General features: G+C 41.1%; 1 protein-coding gene across 1 annotated transcript; it reads right to left on the bottom strand.

The window, feature by feature from the left end:
• Positions 1-6,492: 6,492 nt before the first annotated feature.
• Positions 6,493-16,305, bottom strand: slc35g1 (solute carrier family 35 member G1). Its single transcript, XM_082543402.1, has 5 exons — positions 15,667-16,305; positions 14,098-14,278; positions 12,608-12,742; positions 12,250-12,446; positions 6,493-10,833 (listed from the first exon to the last, which is right to left on the bottom strand). Exons 1-5 carry the CDS (start codon positions 15,980-15,982, stop codon positions 10,421-10,423), a joined length of 1,242 nt encoding a protein of 413 aa, XP_082399528.1. The 5' UTR covers positions 15,983-16,305; the 3' UTR covers positions 6,493-10,420.
• Positions 16,306-16,330: the final 25 nt, after the last annotated feature.

Here is a 16,330-nt window from a genome sequence, read left to right as displayed (position 1 = left end):
TAGTGGGCTAAATACAGCCCACTTTGATGCTAAGTGGGCTGGATGTTAAGTGGAAGTCTCTCATTGTAAAAAAGTTTAATTACACATTTAATCCTTAGATATCTTAATATAACAAAACGTGTAATTTCAACAGGACATCTCTACTTGATAAACAAAAGCTGCTGTAGAAAATTAAAGACATCTGGCAGTATGACTCTTTGTGTTTAAGTTGTAAGAAATACTCGTGTAAAACTATATAAAACTTATTTAGTTATTGAGTTATAAAATAGAAAGTATTTGTTAATTCACTAAAATATAACAACATACATTTCTATTGTAAGTGGAAAAAAGAGGAACTTTACTGTCATTTCTTTTTCTTTCTTCTTCTTCTTCTTTTTTTTTTTTTTACCAAATTACTTTGGTGTAGCATGGGTTTATCTTTGTCTGTAAAGATAAAACTATAAAACTTTTCAAACTATAGTTCAAAGTCCAAAATTTATGTCTTCCTTCACGTTTGCTAAAGCTGTCCAGTTGGACAAGATTGGAGTATTTGCATAGCCAATTCTGGCACCCACACCTTATGTTTGACACCCCTGATTATAGAAAGTATATCAAAAGAACATCCTGGGCTTTCTAGTGGTACCACATTCATGGGGGTTTAACTTACAGACAAGACGGAAATTTGTTTTTAAAATGCTTTTATGGGAACGAATTAGGTTAAGTAATAACATTTTTGTAGCTACTATGATTCTATTGCTACAAACCAAATTGATTCCTCAATTTGAGATTATGAATGTCAATTTAGCAGGATTTGAGAAATGCACAGTAAATTTAACCCTTTCAAAGCAAAACTTTTATTCATTGTTCTTTGTGGTGGACAGCAGGACATACTGCCTCTCATCAAGAGATGAGATGGAGGATGGCCAGTCAAGAGTGGGAAAGTGAAAGCTCAGACAAGAACCAGCTTTTAAGTAGCGTGAGCAGGAGTAAAAGTGATGGTACCTATCATCCATTGTGGATACAAAGCAATGTGTAACCTAGGGCTCTAAAGTTTTATAGCATTACAGTGTGTAGAAGGTGAAATAAAAGCCTTTCAAACTGAATTCGCACACATATACAAACACACTTGTATAAATGTAGAGTACATAACCAGCTAAAAGTCTGACTTCTCAAACAATTTGCTCTGCTCATGAATTTATTTTATTTATTTACTTTGCTAAAAGTGCAAATCCACCTCCCCTTTCTTTTGTCAATTCAGTTTCAAACAGACTGAAACCAAGGCGACCTGATTACCAGATTTATCAAAATATGCCAGAAAACACAAACCAGAGGGAGGTGCTCGTCGCTGAAGGCAGCCTCAAAGCTAAAAACGTTCTTTAGCACATCTGTGCCCATGGCATGACTCGGATACCCTAGCATCAAGCTATACTGGGTCCTAGTTATAGCCATTTCAATAAATCAGGACAGATTCTTCAAGATCAGGCAGTCCATCAATGAAACAAATGATCTTGATGTCTCTGATAAGGGTAAAAGAATAAAGCCCTCTGGAAGGCGATCTGCCTCAATCTGCCGGGATCATGGAGGGCCTGTGGAGATGAGCAGATGATTCCCTTCACAGGCTGGCGTCATGTTCTGAAGTTTGTGCCAGATCCCCCAACTTAGCCTACACAATACTTATCCTTAATGAACTCCAGGTGTTGTTGTTTTGCGCCAGCTTGTGCTCCTCAAAAGCCAGTATGTCCTCCTGACCTTTCACTTTCCTGCTCTACTGTCTGGCCCACCTTGACTTTATCTCCTGATAAGTGTGACTAAGTCAGTCCTTTCTCACTGACTCAGCCCTCTGTCATCAATGTTAATGGATCTAACAGCCTAATTATGGTGACCATTTGGTGTGCAGGGAGCAGTTGAATCAAAAAGCTCGCCTACGACAAGTTATTTGTTAAAATCATCTTTAGGTATTCAGATGTGTTTCCTTCATTTAACTGTTTCTTTCAAACACAATACTTAAATTAGCTATGAAATGAGATGGCAAATCTAAACATGTTAGTCTAGTTAATATAAGTACACTGGGTTGGGTCAACCACGCTTTTGCCTTCAGATCTGCCCAGATGATTTGTGGCCCAGATTCAGGATGATGCTGGAAACATTCCTCTGAGATGTTGGTCCATATTGACATCTTTACATCACACAGTTGCTGCTTATTTGTCAGCTGCACATCCATGTCATGAATCTCCCATTGCGTCACATACCAAAGGTGCTCTACTGGATTAAGATCTGGTGGCGGTTAGTTGAGTACAGTAAACTCACTGCAGCCTTTGAGAAGGCAGGGCATAAAAGGATGCACATTATTAGCAACAACTCTCAGGTATATTGTGACATTTCAATGATGCTCATTTGACAAAGTCTGCATGTCTAAATGCACTGATCCATGTTATTGGGTGATTACATAGGCATGTTAACAGCAGCTGAAACACTATACCCAAAAAAGTGGCCAGTGAGTCGTTTGTTAGTAATCAAATCAAATCAAATCAAATCACTTTTTATTGTCACATCACATGTGCAGGCACACTGGCACAGCACATGCGAGTGAAATTCTTGTGTGCGAGCCCCACAAGCAACAGAGATGTGCAAACACAACAACACAAATGAGCAAAATACAAGAATGGCTAATCTGAAACTAATAAATATATGTACAATATATAATAGTATATGCATTTCTGGATGTGTATACTAAATATTTTCCTACGTGTGTGTGTGTGTGTGTGTGTGTGTGTGTGTGTGTGTGTGTATACACATTTTTACAAATTAAATAGTAAAAAAAATAATAATAAAATATATAAAATATACAGAGGTTTGTAGTTGGATATTGTGCAAAACAAGTGGCATTTATATACAGTATGTAGTGCATAATGTTGAAGTTCCAGTAGTGAAGCTGAGGTGTCTATGACGTGTTCAGCAGTCTGATGGCCTGATGGAAAAAGCTGTCTCTCAGTCTGCTGGTACGGGACCGGATGCTGCAGAACCTCCTTCCTGATGGAAGCAGTCTGAACAGTTTATGGCTGGGGTGACTGGAGTCCTTGATGATCCTCCCCGCTTTCCTCAGGCAGCGCTTCCTGTAGATGTCTTGGAGGGAGGGAAGCTCACCTCCAATTATCCGTTCAGAGCACCGCACTACTCGCTGGAGAGCTTTGCAGTTGTAGGCGGTGCTGTTGCCATACCAGGTGGTGATGCATCCAGTGAGGATGCTCTCAATGGCACAGCGATAGAAGGTCCTGAGGATGCGGGGGCTCATGCCGAATCTTTTCAGTCTCCTGAGAAAGAAGAGGCGCTGCTGCGCCTTCTTCACTGTTTTGTTTGTGTGTACTGACCACGTAAGATCCTCAGCTAGATGTACTCCAAGGAACCGGAAGCTGCTCACTCTCTCCACAGCAGCGCCGTTGATGGTGATGGGGGTGTGTACTTCTCTGCACCTCCGGAAGTCCACTATCAACTCCTTTGTCTTTGCGACGTTGAGGGTGAGATGGTTGTCTTGACACCAGTGGGTCAGGGCGCTGACCTCCTCCCTGTAAGCCGTCTCATCACCGTTGGTGATAAGACCCACCACTGTAGTGTCGTCCGCAAACTTCACAATGATGTTGGAGTTGTTAGTGGCCGTGCAGTCGTAGGTGTAGAGTGAGTACAGGAGAGGGCTCAGTACACACCCCTGTGGAGCGCCAGTGTTCAGTGTGATGGGGGATGAGGTGATGCTGCCCAGTCTGACCACCTGGCGTCTGTCAGACAGGAAGCTAAGGATCCAGCTGCAGAGGGAGCTGCTCAGTCCTAGATCCTGCAGTTTCCTGTCCAGCTTCGAGGGAACGATGGTATTGAATGCTGAGCTGTAATCTACAAACAGCATCCTCACATACGTGTCTCTCTTCTCCAGGTGTGACAGGGCAGTGTGTAGTGTCAGGGCTATGGCATCATCAGTGGACCTGTTGTGGCGGTATGCGAACTGTAGAGGGTCCAGTGAGTCGGGTAGTGCAGAGCAGATGAAGTCCCTGACCAGCTTCTCGAAGCATTTGCTCACGATGGGGGTCAGGGCTACAGGTCGCCAGTCGTTCAATGAGGAGATGGTGGAGGATTTGGGTACAGGGACGATGGTGGCCATTTTGAAGCAGGCTGGGACTACAGACAGAGAGAGGGAAAGGTTGAAGATGTGTGTGAACACTCCAGCCAGCTGAGCCGCGCATGACTTGAGGACGCGGCCGGGAATCCCGTCCGGACCAGTAGCTTTGCGCGCGTTCACCTTCCTGAAGCACTTCCGCACATCCTCCTCAGACACAGTGTGCGCACTGACGTCATCCGCGGTGCGCACACTGTCCGGTCTCATGGTGTTCGCTGTGTCGAATCTAGCGTAGAATACGTTTAGATCCTCACACAGGAGGCCGTGGTCTGCGGTGTGCTGGTTTTCCCTCTATAGTCTGCGATCTTGTTTAGTCCCTGCCACATACTCCGAGGGTTGTCAAACTGTTGCTCCACCCTGTCCCTGTACTCACGTTTGGCTGCTTTGATCGTCTTCCGGAGTTGGTAATGTGCGTGTTTGTAGTCCGATGTGTTCGCGGAGGCAAAGGCGGTGTTCCGTGCCGCCAGTGCCGCGCGAACATCTCCGTTAATCCAGGGTTTTTGATTTGGGAAGGATTTAACTGTTCTGGATGGGACGACATCTTCCACGCATTTCCTGATAAATCCACAGACTGAGTCTGTGTACTCATCAATGTCTCTAGCGGCCACGTGAAACATTTCCCAGTCCGCGTGATCAAAACAGTACTCTGTGTGACTCAATAAAATTGCAAAACAATGAGTGCCACTGTTTGGCTCGTATCTCAGTTAGAGTTGGCAGTATGTTATCTTAGGCGGGACCAAGATCCGATAAAAATCCTGCCAAAGTAAAGGTCCAAAGCCAAAAATTCACTTATCTCATTCTTTTTATAATTATTATTATTATTATTATTTCACCTCTTTTTCATCCATTCCTTATCTGCTCAAGAATTTGCTCTACTAAAAGTTTACTTTACTAAAAGTGCTAAAGTTTGAGAGCTGCATCCGTGCTGTATTTCTTCTTTGCCTGCTCTCGTCATGACTGTTTTTTTAAACACATCAAGCCAAACCGCAGTATTTCCCGTAACTGCAATATGGCCAATAGCACCTGAAGGCAGCATTGCTTTCCCTCATTTAGCCAACTGAGCCGTAGACAGGAGGACAATAACACTTCTCCTCTGTAGCAGGCCTACTGTGTGTGTGTGTGTGTGTGTCACTCTATTGGAATGTCTGGCAGCAGTTCCTTACCGTAGCCAGTCATTCACTTATTTATGCCGCATGTCCTATACATTGTTGCTACTAGCCCAGAATGATTCACTCCAGTCAAACGTTTGCAAAGCTCTTTACGACCATTTGGTTTAACTCAGGGGGCAATCGCAGAAATCATTTTGACAGCCGACTCCGGTAAATAGCTGCCCCGGTGCAGCGTCTGTCCGCATGCTCCATCAGCTGCCATCCTTTGATGTGTCTCACACACAGAGATCTCACCTCGGCGAAACAGCCGGATCACTGTGAGGCACTAGTTCAATCAAAAGACGAATAGTTTTGGAATCGCGCAATGCTTTCTTCCGACAGATAAAGGCGGGATTCATGGGAGTGTCTTGATTGTGTCATTGTTTTAAACGATTATCGTCGCCCGGGACTTGAAATGAGCGGTGGCCCGAAAAGCACGTGCTCAGCGTATTACTGCATCTATTTCAACTTGGAAAATGAGGGATTTTTTCCCAATCCCCCCCTCTCCTCACCCACTCCATTGATGGGAAATCTGATGCCATCCGACAGGAATGTGCAACCCTTCCATCCCTCCAACTCTCCTCCACCCAGGAGCGTGCAAAGTGCAAAACCTTTGGGAATCCCTGGTTCCCTGATGATTAAAAAAAAAAAAGGGGAGAAAACAAAAGAGAGCGGGTAGCTCTTCCAACAAGTCAAATGTGACTTAAAGCTTCCCCACACTACTTTAAAATCTGATAAAAAATCTTTATCCTTTTGAAAATTAAAATCGGAAATCTAACTGAAGCATTAAATGCAATGCAGGATTTCTTGGGGAGAATATTATCTCCCGTATTTTTGTGGAATATAAGGAATATAAAAAAATGAATAAATAATAAGAAGCAGATAAAGGAAAGACACACCACTCTTTTCATATTTACATATGTTTCAGATATCTTAAAAAAAGAAAAGAAAAAGAAAACAGTTTTTATGCTTAACTGAAGCGACAGTCAGTACATACACATATCCCAGAGGGCACAGTCTCACTTTGCTGTGGAAAAGTCCTCCCATTTCTCACGGAGTTATCCAGGAAACCTTAGCACGTGGGCAAAAAAGCCTCTAGGCCTCGACAAACTCAGGCATGCTTTGAGTGTCATGACTGCCCGGAACAAACAGCGACAATTTTTATTTTTTTTTAAGCACTGTTTTTCCTGGATTCTGTTGCAGGCGCAGGGCTGCTCCATTCTTCCACAGGTGCTGGAACTTTGTAGATACATCTCATCTGCAGTGCTGGACCAGGTGTTTCGTGGAAGATGACTTTTGAAACATAGGTCTGAAGATACCATGTAGGGAGGAATGGATTATGTTACTGACTTGATGCCTGTGAGACACTAGAAAACACAAGTGAAATCGTACTCCACAACCATTGCTTTTCTTTTTAATCACTCTCTCACAATGTGAAGCCCGTACTATGCGCCTGTGGCACTTTTACTTTAACTGTTGTTTATTCACTGTAGAGTGGACTACTTTTATTCCTCATCCTCGTCTACCCATCCACAGTTTTAAAGTGGCACTACTGATGCGTTCAAGGGCACGTCCTTATTTTTGTGGATCCTGCCCTCTGCCGTCAGAACATAACCGTTACATATGCATGACCGTCTTGCTGTCCCGGTGATGTCATAATGAAGAGACTGATTGTAGCTGAAGCACAAACGCAACTAATAGCAGAGTGGAAACGGAGCCATCTGCTGCTGTGATGAAACATATTTATCCAGATGCTGGATCTCTCCAGATACCTTGCTGGATGACACTGCCTCTTTGGGGCGTTTTTTGCCTTTAATTTGCCAATTTATTCTTTACCTCAAAAACAAAGAGCTACTCTGTTTTAGTTCAGCCTTTTCACACTTCACCTAGCTCGGTGCCTGGCTGAAGAATTACCCTGCAACTGTGCCTAAACCCAAGGCACAAGTCTTTGCTTTTTGCAAGATATGAATTCTACTGTGGTACCAATGCAACTCTGTTATCATGCATGGAAAAACACAGCCCTCACAACTGTGTGTTGTGTGATAAACAAAAGCCACAGTATGAACACACAAGTGTTCACTCAGCCAGGTGCTATTCTGAGCAGTACAGCTACCTGACTCAGTGGTTTGTTGAAAGCTTCTTTGCCCGTGGCCTGGTTTGTACCATTGTCGCCTATTGAGCCGTTAGTGGAGCATCATGGCTAACACCACGGGTGTTTGGACAATAGTTTAAGTAGAAACAAAACCTCTACACAGTTTGGGTGCTTTCCGCAAACTTCTGTCATATTTAAATGATTTAATAAGAAGTGATGATCAAGTGCTTTATGAGAGAAAAGACAGGAGGCAGAGGGTAAGACTTATAAATTTAAATAAGATTTATTTTCAAGTTATAATATACTAAAAAGTTATTCATCACTGTGTGGAAATACATACATCTGAGCTTCTGTAAAACATTGCAGAAATAATAATAATAATAATAATAATAATAATAATAATAGTATAAAAACAGCTTCAGTAGGTTTTTAAGGCTTGTAGGTCCTGAGACTGTTCACCTTACCAGCTCATGAAAAACAACACATTGTGCTCACACTACCAGCATTCATGCCATTTAAACTAATAATAATAATAATAATAAATTCATTGTAAAACCAAAACACACTTAAGAAAATTAACTTGTGGACATTTGATGTGACCGTCACATGCATGAACAACTGACAAATGTCACAGTGCCTTTATTTTCTACTAGTTCCTTAAAAAAAAACAAAAAAAAAAAACAGAGTGAGACAGCTAATATGTTTTTTTGAATCAGTAATTAATTTTGGCAATAAAACTGAGTTCTTCTTCTTTACATAATATCTCAGAGCACGGCTGGGATTTACTTCAACCACAGCAAATTCTGTAGATAAAATGCATTTTTATATTGCACACAAAGTTTGTTGCTTTAGTCTTCTACAGCTCACTGTGTCATGTCCTACAGGACCAACATGAGCCAGCTGGACTTCTTATACAACACAAGGAAATAGTTGTCGCATTGCATAGAAGCAACAGTGTGCACACTAACATTTACTGCATAAGTGGAATAATTATAGCAGGAACGGGTGTTGACTGTGCAAGTTGTGCTGCAGACACAGTTCTCCACAAGTTGAAAAAAAAAAAAAAAAATCCAGAAAGAGGAGAGTGTGAAAAACAGCAAAGACAGCACCGCAGGATATAGCGTAGCAGTCTAGCACCACTAATTGCTTTCCCTTTCCAGCTGTATTGGACCCAATTAAATTGTGTCAAATACGGGACTGCAGTTGCGAAAATGACCTCACTGGTCGTGCCACTGGGAAACTTGTTGTTAAATGTTAGAAATACCAAAATAATTTCTACCAGATACAAAACATAGAGACAGCTGTGCTGGAGAGCCAGATTTCTAGACATAAATCATACATCAGAGGCAGAAAAAACACTCTTTAAGCGTGAAAGAAAAAAACAAACTACTGCTTTTAGCAGAGAAGCTTTTATATTTGTGCTTTAAAATATTTAAAGTCTCTAGAACTTTTGCTGGAATTTTATAAATCAACTAAAAATCCCAAAACTGCTTTACCAGCTGAACGCCTCTGGACTGAAGATACAATGGATCCACTTATAATCACAGGGCGAGTGCAAACGTCCAGAATCTTAGATGCTAGTATTGAGTTGCTAAGGCTATCATTAAAATAAAACAAAGAAACGAAAAAGAAAAAACCCTACTAGGCCAAAACCAGAACATGTGCCTTTATATAGAAGACTGAGTCTAACTGTTTGCAGATATTCACCTGAGTAATGAGGGGTTGAGCACGGTTATATTAACAAAACTGCACTTCATTGTGCCGTTTTACCTCTCATTATTTAGCTTTACCTCCTTGAAATAAATGAGCAAGATTTCATTGTAAGACACTTGAAGCGATCTTTGTGCGCAGTTGTTTACCAGCTGATTTGCTGAATTATTGTGACAGCTTACTCACACTTGCTCTGCGCTCTGGCAGAGACAAAGCGCAAATGACATCCCACTTCGAGCATCACAGAAAATATATTTTTGAACTGATTATGCACTAATTGCCTGCTAAAATGGCACAAGGTGATGACAGGATCTGACTCTCGTGTTGATAAAGAAATCAGTGCAGCCTATCGCAGGGGTGGGGCTTAGTGTTTTAGCTACAAAATTCTCTTAGCACCCTAATTCTTATTCATTTTCATGTGTATTTGCACAGTTATCTGAGAGTATCTTAGGACATGCTACTGGTTACTGAGCCGCTCTATTAAGGAAAGCTTTCCTACATAAGGCACTTTAAATATTGCACAGTGCACAGCTAGAGGTTGGGCTGCAAAGTTGAAGACAGGGAACCTGGAGAAAAATGCACAGGGAGGACATACAAGTGGTCCACTGACTAGCACTAGGAGTGCTAACCAACATCACACCCTGCTGAGAAATCCCTGAGAAAATAGTACAGCATGACAGTGTTGGAATTTATTGTATTGTTTGTAGTGACTAACTGCATTAAAGTGCTTTTCTTGAGTTTGTGGTTTTTTTGTTGTCATTGTCGATGGCAGAGCGATCATAGTCGTAGTCTTAGCATGAACAGATTCAAACATTTTTCTTTTTTTTGAGTAAAATCATAATAAAAATCTAAATTTGCACACTTTTTAGTACAATATGGTTATGCCATCCTCTCTTTGGCTATTTTATTCAGGTTAAAGTAAAAGGGGAGTAAATGGGATGTCCTTCATTGTATTTATACTGTGTACATATACACACAAGTTCCAGGGATCAGCGTACAGTTTTTAGGAGAAGTCTTTTTTCTCGTTTCTTTAAAAAAACCTAAACCTGTTGATTAATTTAAAAAAAGATACAAGCATTAAATTGCACAGGTTGACTCTTAGAATCAATGTGTATAGATGCACTGACTTCATTTCTGAATACATCACAAGCCAAAACAGCCCCATATTAGATTGGGTCTGATCTATTTCTGCTTCTAACTCTATAAAGAGCTTAAACTTCCACTCAGGTTTGCATATAAATAACAAGTAAAATAAGAAGTAAATTAAGACCATATGATGGTAAAGAGAAAAAAAAAAATCAATACTTAAACTGACGATACGTCTGCTCATCAGTTCCTACGGGAACTATTATACCACTTCCTTATTGCTACTCCACTGGTGCTCACCGCTATGCACAGCGCTCCGCCGAGGCTCCACCATGTTGGTGCGCGGCTAAAGAAAATGAACTGGTAGATGAACGCCAGCACCACCTCCACAGTTTTCATCAGGGCTACGGGTCCGGCCTTCTCAACCTGCAGAGCCTTTATGAGGAAGGTCTGGCCTGCGATACCCAGGATGGCGATCAACATCAGCAACCAGCGGTCGCGGCCACAGAATGGGATTTTCCATTCACCCAGGACGGATACGGTGATGATGCACTCGATTAACCCGATGACAGCGTAGTACCACACGGAGACGTAGTAGTGGACACTCTTGCCCAGCTTGCGAAGAATAACAAATGTACACGCAGCTCCAATTGCTCCTATACATAAATTAACCATTGAGAGAGACACAGAATGAATCAATCAATCTGCAGGATAATAAGAATGAACAAATCCATAAGAACCACTTTAGACTTGAAGGACAGCTAAAGGGTATGTTCGGCTCTATTGCTTCAGAGCTACAAAGCTATTATTAAACTGATAGAATTACTTGAATTAATGAGGTTAAATGTTGTCCTAAACCCGTATGTTTCAGGTTCATCGTGTGACATTTTGGATCACATTATTACTTATTGTTATGTAGTATTAACATCTATGCATTTCTAATCATTCCTGCTGATTCAAAGATTTAAATTTCGAAATGAATGAGTCCATAAAAAGTTTGCCAAACTGTTAGTCAGTGAGAATCCAATATGGGTATCATGCTTTGAAACCTAATGGACCTCTTTTACAGAAACTAATAAGCTGCTACAAAAGAAAGGAGACAGCTTTGAGCCCAGCCACAATTGACTGGAAACAATTTATCACCCATGTTTAGCATTCAGTCGAGCAGCAACGTGCTGGCTCTTAAAAAACATACCATATAAAGCCAACATGGAAGTGCCAAAAATGGCAGTTCCTTGAGTGGCCACTTGAGGCGGACTCTAATAAAAGTCCATCCACACAGACCCCAGTGTAACTTCACTGGTATGAAAACAAACAATTTTCATCAACATGGCCAATTTTTCCCTTCACTTTCATGTTTAAATCACTTCAGGGTTTCTTTTCATGCATTATGCCACTAGAGCATAGGTGTCAAACTCTGGCCCGCGGGCCAAATTTGGCCCGCAGCCTAATTACATTTGGCCCGCGAAGCCATACCAAATTACTATTAGAGCTGGCCTACTGGTATTATACAGCTAATATATATATATATATATATATATATATATATCGTTTAGTGTTAGGCTTTGCTTGTTCCATATTCAGTTTTTCAGCAAAACTTGTTCGAGTCCATAACAAAAGATTCATTCTTATATCTGGAGGAAGATTTTTCAATAAATATTAATGTTAGCCCGTGACTTTGTTCCAGTTTTGAATTTTGGCCCACTGTGTATTTGAGTTTGACACCCCTGCACTAGAGAGTGGCATAGGAGGCTCTTGTGTAATTTGGAAAACCTTTTCACTCTGCAACTGAGTGTCAGTAAACAGTAGATGGATAATCCTAAGGTCCAGATACATCTCTTAGGTCTTATGTCAAGTCTTTGCCAAAATGTTTCCTGTTTCATTAGGACGTGACTTTCAGATACTGTTCATCTTATCTACCACATATCCATTTGTCCTCCATTCATTTTGCACTCCACCCTCTCATCCAAATGTGGTTCAGTTCCCCTGGTTGCCATGGTCAACTTGACCATGAGAGCAAACAAAATCCTCAGCAAAATACTCAGTGTAAATGTTTGGATAAATCATATCACCTCCAAATGCAGCAAAAGTCCCCTTGATGTGGTTCGTGTAGTCGCCCTCAATGCCATGAACATTCTCGCCGAAGAGAAATGGCGGTCGGGCAATGAGGATGACTCCGGTGAGGGTAAAAACAGTGAAAACACAGTCCCAGATTGTACATTTCTCCTTCAGGAAGATCCAAGCCAAGAGGGAGGTAAAGACTGGATTACTGGAGGCAGGGTTCAATGAGAGAAAGAGTTAAAAAGGAAAAAAAAAAAGCATGGAAAAAGTGTAAATGTAGCTGATGAATTCAAGGAGGATGCAATGCATCTGTAGTGTTAACATAATCTGAAGTGATCTGTAATAAATGAGCTTTGAAGCAGCTCTCACCTGAATGTGATAACGGTGGCATCTGCCAGCGGCATCAGCTGAACTGCATAGAAGAGCAGGATCATGGCATTGGAACCAAGGAAACCCCGAAGCATCAAAACTAAACGTTTATCTCTGGGACCAAGAAAACCTGTCCTGGAGGAGCACAGATATGAGGATGATGGATGAAGGGATGGCTGAATGGAAGGATGACTACAATGACTGATAGAGGAAGTAATAAACTGAAATTTCAGGGAGGGACAGATGGAGAAAATGCAAGTACCGTAGGGAGTTAAGGGATGACAAATTAGTGGATGGCTAAGGAAAATGATACATTTAGGTAATGTGGGAATGACAGTGATGGATGCATGAGTGGATGCTGCTGAAAACAGGGAAGAGAGACAGATCTGTAAATGATAAATCAAAGTTAAAATGTATGTGGAGGATGAACAGAAGGATGGGTGAGAAGGTTCAATGCCTTTTTTAAGTTATATTTCTCAGTATTAAAGGAATCAAGCCAAGCTAGTGGAATAAATTGACAGGGGGAAAAAAAGAATTCAATTTTATTTATACGCCTCCAAATAACAACAACAGTTGCCTCAAGGCACTATATATTGTAAGGTACCCTACAATAATACATACAGAGAAAAACCCAACAATCATATGACTCCCTATGAGCAAGCACTGTTCCTGTTAAAACTCCCTTTTAACAGGAAGAAACCTACGGCAGGACCAGGCAGTCATCTGCCGTGACTGGTTGGGGTGAGAGGAGGAAGACAGGACAAAAGATATGCTGTGGAAGAGAGCCAGAGATTAATAACAAGTATGGGCACAAGCTAGATTTACTCTTTCCCCAAAGGGAGGGAGCATTTAATCGTTTCTGTTTGTCTGTCTGTCTATTAGTAGTCTAGGGTCCACAGTTTTTAAGATATCAGTTTCAAATTTTCTCTGATGACAGACACCAATAACTGCTTGAGATTAATTCCCTTTGGCCAAAAATCGGGCCAAGGTTAAGGTAACACCAAATGTGAAAAAAATCTGTTTGATTATATTTTGTTTGCCTGTTGGCATATTAGTCTATGTATGTGTAAAAATTACACCTCAAGTGGTTTGTTTAATATACTTGACTATACTTAAGCTCTGATTATGAAATGGGGAGTTAATTTTAGGTGGCTATATAACTTGATGTGGGAGTATTATTCAAAACCCTTTCCCACACTGAATTTAAATGCACATTTTTCCATCAACAACAGTGAGGGGAATAAAACAAATCTCTAACAATATTTTGTAAACCTCATGTTTGGACCGTGAAGTCAGTAAATCTGGTTAAAGGCGATAAAATGACAGATAAATTACAGGTGAGGATATGCGCCATCTCTTTGACTGTATCCTATTATAATCTGCTCAAACCAAAAAGATTGTTGGTTTGAAAATGTACAAACAAATACTGGTCTTAATTATTTCATATAGTATACAGCGTGTGTAAATCTTAAACCAGCTATTGTGCTTACTTGTGATAGATGATTACTGGTGCGACAAACAGCATCTGAAAGAAGCATCGTATGGCACTGATCTCTATAGCATGAATTCCCTCTATAGTTTTCACCAAGAGGTTGATGATGGAGAAGAAAACTGTGGACAGGAAAGCATAGAACAAGCCAAGACCTGGGCATCTATTTGGTTTCTCTGGGCCTGTGGAAAAAGAGAAAAGAAGGCATTAGTTTAAGTAAGTCTTAAGACAAAAGAATGTAAGAGAAGGGCCATGAGAGGAAAATCACTTACATTTTTAATTATAAAAATGTATTATGTTGTTCTTAATACAGCACTCCATATTGGATGGCGAAGCGAGGAGCAGAATATGTTATTGAACCCCATGTGGCCTGGGTAATTCAGCTGCAAAGATCACAAACAAAAGATATGCCAAATTGTGGGCTGTGGTGTTTGCAAACCCTGACTGTGAAACAACTGATACGTGTGCAGGGATAGACTTTCAGCCCGAGGTTAAACAAGTATTTTTATTTGTACTCACCAGTCCGTTTGCTTTCCAAACTTTGTACCAAGCCACAAGCGAGGAAGAAGATTGACAATGTTTAGTCACAGTAAAGCAGTACTGTAAGACTTGTTGTCATAGAATCATTTTATGTTAGGAATTTTCTTTGATTTTAACTACATAATAGTTTAATTACATACTTTAAGTCAACCTCTGTAGAAACTTAAGTGTACAGCTGGACCAGATGGGAGTTCAATTTTATACCCTGTGCTGTTCTACCCTAGCAATTATGCATCAAATACAAAAGTAACCAAAAAGTAATAAACTAAAACTGGTATGTAAAGGTCCTGAGGAAATGTCTTACTTCCTTGTCAATTTCTAATATAAACCCCCTTCTTCCTTGTACAGGATTATACCAGAGGGAAGACAGGACCAAGCCCTATACAAGTTAAACTAGTTTTAGAAAATTGACATCAGCAGCCATATGTATAAACCACCTCCTGTTTAAAAATAGGCACGTTTTTGGTTAGTTTTTTTTCTTTTGGAAAAGTGCACAGTCATGCATCCGTTTTATAGCACGATGGAAAATGTTAAGCTGGCTTATGAAACAACTGAGCCACCAGCTTCACCAGTCAACTAGGTTCACTACTGGGCAGAATCACTGTAAGGGGAACATTTTTCTTAATCATATTTTAAGTATAATTTGGTGTACAACTTTATTTAACATTACCGTTTTATTCTGAAATAAATAACATACAATGAAAATGGGCTGTTTTAACGGATGTTTTATTATCAAATACCCCCCCCCCCCTCCCAAAAAAAAGATGTTATAAGTTTATATAAAAATTGCGCGTAATCCAATTTGACTGTATTACAGTGTATAGGCCAATAGCATACACGTGATATCGCCGCTATCACCGATACGTGACGTTGAACGATTGTATAACGTGGTGCTACGCAGGAAGTCACTGTTTGTGTATTAGTATATTATTTATTCACACGACGAAGTTTATCTGCAGGAGAAAGTCGTAAAAACGGGGGATGCTGACTACTTTATGCTAACTGTAAGTGCATGCGCGTGCGCTTCTACCTTCTGGGGATGGGGACTTGTTTCTGACGCAAAACGCCGGTGGGCACGACGTTTTCTCCTCGCCGCTGCTTTCCAGTGAATTTCCTCTTGCGCCCTCCAGTTGCTCATCATCATCATCTTCTTCTTCATCATACTCGCACGAAGCTCGGCCCTTGCTCCGCAGATGAATCCTCTCTGGTGCCCGGTCGTTTGTGCCGGGCTCTTGTCGGTCGTAGGCGCTGTTTTTGTCATGGCTGTCATCTTTGTAAAACGCCACCGTAACGTCGTCCTCTACGGATAAAGCCCGCTCGTGCGTGCAGTGGTTACAGTCTGCCATGCTAAGATGCGACGGCTGAGCGGTAGCATGCCTCAGTGAGAGTACCGCGCGACTTCCCCGGTGTCCTGAGTGACTGAGAAGACGAGGTTAATGAGTAATCTTATCTCAGGGGGCAGGTTGCTAACGACTGTGCGGTGTTCAGTTTAGCCACAGGGGGGCAGAAGTGGACTCAAACCAAGTCTCCTACCTAGGCAACTAAAATGTTCCTAAAAGTCCATGCCCATTTCATACACTTACATTTTTGATTAAAGAAGTTCTGCATACTGGTGAACTAACCATTACAGAAATATAGATTTTGTCATTTCCGATACTGTTATTGTAATGGCAGCTGTGGCATAAACCGTGCAA

Source organism: Aulonocara stuartgranti (genome assembly GCF_965226115.1).
Source record: "Aulonocara stuartgranti genome assembly, chromosome: 8".
Taxonomy (NCBI): Eukaryota; Metazoa; Chordata; class Actinopteri; order Cichliformes; family Cichlidae; genus Aulonocara; species Aulonocara stuartgranti.
This window is presented reverse-complemented; position numbering and strand designations above follow the sequence as displayed.

Excerpts from the sequence above, each read along its gene's own strand:
- slc35g1 (XM_082543402.1), bottom strand. The coding sequence starts at position 15,982 with ATGGCAGACTGTAACCACTGCACGCACGAGCGGGCTTTATCCGTAGAG. Across the intron at positions 14,279-15,666 it reads CAAGTCCCCATCCCCAGAAG|GCCCAGAGAAACCAAATAGA; the intron begins GTAGAAGCGCAC and ends CTTTTTCCACAG. Across the intron at positions 12,743-14,097 it reads CCAGTAATCATCTATCACAA|GACAGGTTTTCTTGGTCCCA; the intron begins GTAAGCACAATA and ends GTGCTCCTCCAG.